At 41.3% G+C, this 6,628-nt stretch overlaps 1 protein-coding gene and 1 non-coding gene across 2 annotated transcripts in view; one reads left to right on the plus strand and one right to left on the minus strand.

The window, feature by feature from the left end:
- The window catches only part of SMS (spermine synthase), a 50,541-nt gene that overhangs the window by 7,333 nt on the left and 36,580 nt on the right, over positions 1 to 6,628 (minus strand). Inside the window, exons 8-9 of the mRNA XM_040633523.1 lie at positions 2,563 to 2,677; positions 1,700 to 1,779 (exon numbers count right to left, since the gene is read on the minus strand). Of these exons, the coding sequence (XP_040489457.1) occupies positions 1,700 to 1,779; positions 2,563 to 2,677 (195 nt within the window). The remainder of the gene's footprint in view (positions 1 to 1,699; positions 1,780 to 2,562; positions 2,678 to 6,628) is intronic.
- Positions 3,159 to 3,262, plus strand: LOC121103831. The gene has a single exon (XR_005836124.1). It is a non-coding gene; the product is annotated as a U6 spliceosomal RNA (small nuclear RNA).

Raw genomic sequence — 6,628 nt, forward strand, 5'->3', positions numbered from 1 at the left:
AAGAAAGAAAGAAAGAAAGAAAGAAAGAAAGAAAGAAAGAAAGAAAGAAAAAGAAAGAAAGAGAAAGAGAGAAACATGGGAATAAAAAAGAAATGGGTTACCTTCTGGAAAGTGGACAGAGATTAGGGAAGAATGTAGATGTGTTAAGTGAGGGTACTAGTAATGTCCACTTCTCAAGGGGTGGGGTAGTATTTTGCATAATAATCTATATGAATGCCACATACATAATTTTGTGTCAAAGAACCTCCAGGGCTTTTCTTAATGGGAAGTGGGGAAGAGAAGGGAGGGAGGTCAAGTTCCAGCACCTGTCTGTCTCTTCTAGTCTCTTGAAAGCCTATCTTCCCCGGATTCAAACCTCAGGGCCCACCAGAGTCAGCTCAATTCCCACCCGCTCCACAGCGCGACTCTCCACAGCCCTCCGCAGGTTTCACTGTAGACTTGCTATAAAGCATGGGTCTGCAAACTACTTCTGTAAAGGACCAGACTGAAAATAGTTTAGGCTATGCAGATCACACAGTCCCCATCACAACTACTCAGCGCTGCCCCTATGAGAGCAGACAAAGGTAAAATGTCATGAATGGGTGTGGCTGTCTGCCAAGAAAACCTCACCAAAACAAGCAGCAGGGGAGATTTGGCTCGTAGTTTGCAGACCCCTGCTTTACAGTCAAGTCCAGAATCCATAAAGAAAAAAAAATCATTTCTAAGTATCAGGCAAAAAAAAAAAAAAAGCCATTCATAAACAGTTGTCGGTTTCCCTCGAAGCTTCCCGATACTTTCACCAAGGGCAAGGTCTAGGATTAATCATCATGGGGGGGAGGTGTCTTCCTGCAGGGGGAAGAGAAGGAAAACAGGATGGGCTGAAGACTAATTCAAGGTGTCTCTTAGAGCTGCCAAGTTGTCTTCAGCATTATTCATCTCAGATCCCATCAACTGCCCCAGGCCTGCATTAAAATGCCTCCTTGGGAGAATAAAGTTAAGACCTCTCTACTAGTTTTTGACATTTAAATATACTAATGCTCTTTAAAGGGATGGGGGCCGTCTCCCGAAAGCCCTTAAGAATTACAGGTACGCAGCCGAGCAGTACCAGCACGGAAGGGCTTATCTTCTGCTTATGAATCAGCTCTCTACCAAGTAAACAGACTCAGATCATCACTTAGCTCCTTTTGTGGTCATTTTCAGAATTTTCTTTAGGGCTTTAGCAGGTTATGTATATTTTTTACATAATAAGACATACAAACTTTAGACTTTCTTTTAAATTTAAGAATCCCATAGAGAATGAGAAAAAAAAGCAATTTGCTTCCATCTGGTGGTAGGAGCTCATACTACAGGCAAGGCAGTTTATGAAACTCATGCTGATAAACTGCTTTTCCAATGAAGAATCTCCTAGAGGATAAGGAGAGGGAAAATTCAGGGAGGGGGGGGAAAAAATCACAATCTGTGTCTCCATCTGGTGGCGGCAGCTCATACTACAGCCACAGCCCAAGGTTGGTCTATCAGGACAGTGGGCAGAGGACACAACCGAACTCATGAATTCCCAAGAGATGACAGGTCAGCTATTTACAAACTACTGTTTGAAAGAACATAATTCAGTTACGATGCTCTAACCTTAACAGACATAAATTTCAATAAAATACATGCAAATTTCAAAATATAAAACTCTGATTGAGAGTTTTGGGGAAAAAACAGTTCAGTCGTCTACCTGTGTGAAGTATTTCCCATCCTGTTTCAGTACTTTCATTGAGAGGTCAAGAATCAGTCTGAGAAACTCCCATGTGGAATCTGGGTGTTAAAAAAAGTTTTAAGTTATACAAATATGGATGTGCATGCATCAGAAACAACATCTAAAAAGTCAACTATCCACATTAATATTCAATAACACCCAAAAAAGAAAGAAACAGCCAAGAGCTTAAGACCCAATATTCAAGAGCTTATTCATAAAAATTTACTGTCATTTTTGGGTATCCTGCACACACGGGCACATAAGCAAGGTCAAAAGCAAATATTCATGTGCTTAGCACTGCTTTAACGATACCAATAAAGATTTGACCAAAAGGGCAGTGGTTGAAATCTGAAAGACAGCAGCTTAAGGGGGAAGCGTCCGACATCCAGAGAGAAACAGCAAGGGTCATCACGTGGGGACCCAGTCTGCCAACTCAGCAGGAAGGCAAGACTATAGAAAAAACACTAACACCGAAATGCCGAACCAGCAGTGATTTGGAGCAAGCGGTTTGAGAATGGGGAATTGTCTGTGGTGGTGCTTAGAAAGCTCACCAGTTTCAGTACAGGTTAAAAATCACATAACAGAAATAAATTCCCAAAGAAGCTAATTTCTCCGTGATGTGATTATTGAATCATTTTATGTTTCCGACGACCGAGTAAATGTGCTCATTTAGTGACAGAAATCCAGCCACCTTTCCACTGCAGGCCTCAGCTGAACTACCTTGAAAAAATGAAGGAACTAATGAAGGAGACAATCTCTAAGATCGTTCCATTCTCACAAGGTGCCGAGAAAAACATTTTCATGAACATTACCTTGGTTTTAAAAGAAAAAACTGAACCTACCTTCTTCTGGAGATGTGGAGATTGGAACGGCTGTCAAATCATTAATCACATAATCAAACTCTCTCCCTTCTTTGGCGTACCTCTTCAGTACTGGAATACAGTCTTCTATTAGAACCTTCCAAAGAGAACAGGAATAGATGCATGTGAGGCAACTCATGTGGATGGAAGTTTAAACCCTCATAGAGGAGGGAGGAAACTGCAGACTGCTGCTGGGACCCACAGCACCTGCCACGTGAACAAAAATGACTTCTATCCATGCCTCTAACAGCTACAATCCAGTGCCTAATAGATGCTTTGCCTGCCTTCTCATTTAACCTAAGCAACAAATCTACAGGTACTATTATTATCCGCAGTTTACAAATGGAAAAACAAGGTTAAGAGAGGCTTTGCATAGGGGCGCCTGGGTGGCTCAGTCGGTTAAGTGTCCGACTCTTGATTTCAGCTCAGGTCATGATCTCAGGATTGTGGGATCGAGCCCCATCTTGGGCTCTCTGCTGGGCGAGGCGTGGAGCCTGCTTAAGATTCCTTCTCTTCCCTCTGCCCCTCCATTCCTCCCTCTCTAAAAAAAAAAGAGAGAGAGAGAGAGGTTATGTAGTGTTCACTTCAGCTGCACACATACTTAAAATTGGACTCATACAGGGAAGATGAGCATGACCTATGCACAAGGACGACACAAATTCCTGAAGGGTTCTGTGCTTCTGAGAGACAGAGGGAGGGAGGGAGAAGGGGGAGAAGAGGGGGAGGGGTTACACAGCTTGCCCAAAGGTACCCAATAAGAAACAGAGCCAAGAAGTACACCTAGATCTATATGAAAGCCAAGTTCACATTTTTAACTCCAATCTATATTGCCTCTCCTACTACTGTCTCTATTTTCTTTTATGCTAGGCACTGAATGACTTCATTGTCTATTGATTTTCTGCATCTCACCTCAAACTATTAGCCTACAGTTTTTCACTTTTTTTTAAACTACTTTGAGTACTGTTGGTAATACAACCGTGTAAGAAATACCAACTCCACAATCACAATTATTAACGAGTACAGCAGTTAAGAGTTGGAATTCTCAAACAGATCCTTTGCAGTAAACAGTTATCCTTGAACAACAGGGGTTTGAACCATCTGGGTCCACTTCTTCACAGCCCCCCCCCCAATACAACACTGTAAAAGTATCTTCCTTATGATTTTCTTAATCACATTTTCTTTTCCCTGGCTTACTTTATTGTCCAAATACAGTATATAATACATACAACATACAAAATGTGTTAATTGACTATGTTCCTGGTAACGCCTTCAGTCAACACCACGTTCTGAGTACTTAAGTTCTCGGGGAGTCAAAAGTTATATGCAGATTTTTGACTCCGTGTGTGGGGGGAGTCAGTACCCCTAACCCCTTGTTCTTCAAGGGTCAACTGTACAGGAACTCAGTTTGGGGCTTGCCTTAATCTTCGAAGTACTGAAGCTATATGCTGGGGACCCACCTGGCTATAGGCAACATCCTTAACTAGCAGGAGTTAGTCTCCTTGTCTTTCACTTTCCAGTTACAAAATACATACTCATGAGAAACAAATTCATTGAAGTCAGAAGTCAAGTTTGCCTTAATTCCCTAAAATAACCTATTTCAGAATGTTTCCTCTGAATGTTCTTACACAGATCCTCAGTCACAATTTGAAGAACTTGATTTTACAGCCCTACTGTTTTATAACTTGCTTCACTTAATCCATCATCTAAGTACAACCATACAAAGATCTAGAAGACACTAACCAATCCTGTGGGATACGCTCAGTGTTCTCCTATGCTCATATACACTCTTACCAACACATGCTGTTCTCTTTTTTAGAACTAGGATCACATACATTCTGAACTCAAAATTTTTCATCTAACACCGTTCTAGGTAATGATAGATTTTTTTATTTGGGGGAATGATATTTTTAAAAATTGTATCATTCCATGAAACATGTACTACTCTTTAACCTCCTCATACAGATGACTGTCTGTAGGCCAGACATTCAAACACTGGCTTGCTGAGACCAAAGGCACGCCACGCCCATTTTAGTTTTTATAGTTTGCATGGCAATTCACACTCCAACCAGCACTGTGTGCAAGCACCTAGTGCCTGGATATTGTCCCTCTTTCTATTCTGTCAGGTCTCTTGCTAATGTTTTCACATGAACTTGCTGGGCCACTAAGAGGGGTGAGCATCTTGTTATAAGTTTACAGGTTATTTGATTTTCGTCTTCTGAAAAATACCAGTTCATGTCCTTTACATTTTTCAATTTAGTTATCTTATTTTTTTAAATCTTAAGTTGTAGGGGCTCTCTGTATTATTAAAGGGATTAAATCCCTGTCCTGTTTGTTACCACTTTTCCAGCTTCGTTTATGGGATTAGGATGTTGTTGTAGTTTCTGGGTTTCTTGTCTTTCTTTAAAAGGTTTCCCAACTCCAAGGTTAAATATGCTAAATTTCCCTAAATGTACTAAGTTTTTGTATCCAGGGCTTAAGCCATCTGCAATTAATTTTTCTATGCCACCTAGGGTCATGTTAACTTTCTTCTCATGGAGATGGACAGCCCATTGTGTTGGCATCACCTATGAAATCAACTCAATCTCCTTTTCCCAAGTGAACTGAAATATACCTTAGGCCACCTATTACTTGTACGAATACACACTCAGACATGTTCAAAGTCTTTGTGCCATTCCTCTTATATAGCCATTCCTGTGTCAACATCACACTCCCTATTTGATTACTATGCTTTAACAGTAAATTAATAAACAACAGGGCAAATTTCCTTGCAGTATGATTTTTAAAACATTTTTTTCTTGGCGGGGCGCCTGGGTGGCTCAGTCGATTAGCCTCTGCCTCTGGCTCAGGTCATGATCCCAGAGTCCCAGGATCGGAGTCCCAGGATCAGAGTCCCAGGATCGAGCCCCACATCAGGCTACCCATTCAGTCTGCTTCTCCCTCTGACCCTCCCCTGTCTCATGCTCTCTCTCTCTCACCCTCTCAGATAAATAAATAAAATCTTTTTTTTTTAAGAGTTTATTTGTCAGAGAGAGCGCGCACAAGCAGGGGAAGCAGTAGGCAGAGGAAGAAGCAGGCTCCCCTGCTGAGCAGGGAGCCTGATGCAGGACTCGATCCCAGGACCTTGGGATCATGACCTGAGCCAAACGCAGACGTTTAACCAACTGAGCCACCCAGGGGTCCCAATAAATAAAATCTTTAAAAAAATTTATTTAACAATTGGTCATTATTCCTAAATATGAAACCTGAAACTACAAAAATCCTAGAAGAGAGCACAGGCAGTAACCTCTCTGACATCAGTCATAGCAACATTTTTCTGTATATGTCTCCTGAGGCAAGGGAAATAAAAGCAAGGATAAACTACTGGGACCTCATCAAAATAAAAGCTTCTGCAGAGCAAAGGAATCAATCAACAAAACTAAAGACAACCTACGGAATGGGAGAAGAAATATTTGCAAATATCTGATAAAGGGTTAGTATCGAAAATATATAAACGACTTACACAACTCAACACCCAAAATACAAATAATCCAACTTAAAAATGGGCAGAAGACATGAACAGACATTTTTCCAAAGACAACACCCAGACAGCCAACAGACACATGAAAAGATGCTCAACATCACTCATCATCAAGGAAATGCAAACCAAAGCTACAATGAGATATCGCCTGACACCTGTCAGAATGGCTAAAATCACCACAAGAAACAACAGGTGTTGGCAGGGATGTGGAGAAAAGGGAACCCTCTTGCACTATTGGTGTGAATGCAAACAGCAGCAGCCACAATGGAAAACAGTATGGAGGTTCCTCAAAAAGTTAAAAACAGAGCTACCCTGTGACCCAGCAACTGCACTACTGAGTATTTAACCAAAGAATACAAAAACATTACTAATTCAAAGGGATACATGCACCCCAACGTTTATGGCAGCATTATTTACAATAGCCAAGATATGGAAGCAGCCCCAGTGTCCATCAATTGATGAATGGACAAAGAAGCGGGGTGTGTGTGTGTATACACACACACACACACACACACACACACACACACACAC

This window comes from Ursus maritimus, assembly GCF_017311325.1.
Source record: "Ursus maritimus isolate PB19 chromosome X unlocalized genomic scaffold, ASM1731132v1 scaffold_X1, whole genome shotgun sequence".
Classification (NCBI taxonomy): domain Eukaryota; kingdom Metazoa; phylum Chordata; class Mammalia; order Carnivora; family Ursidae; genus Ursus; species Ursus maritimus.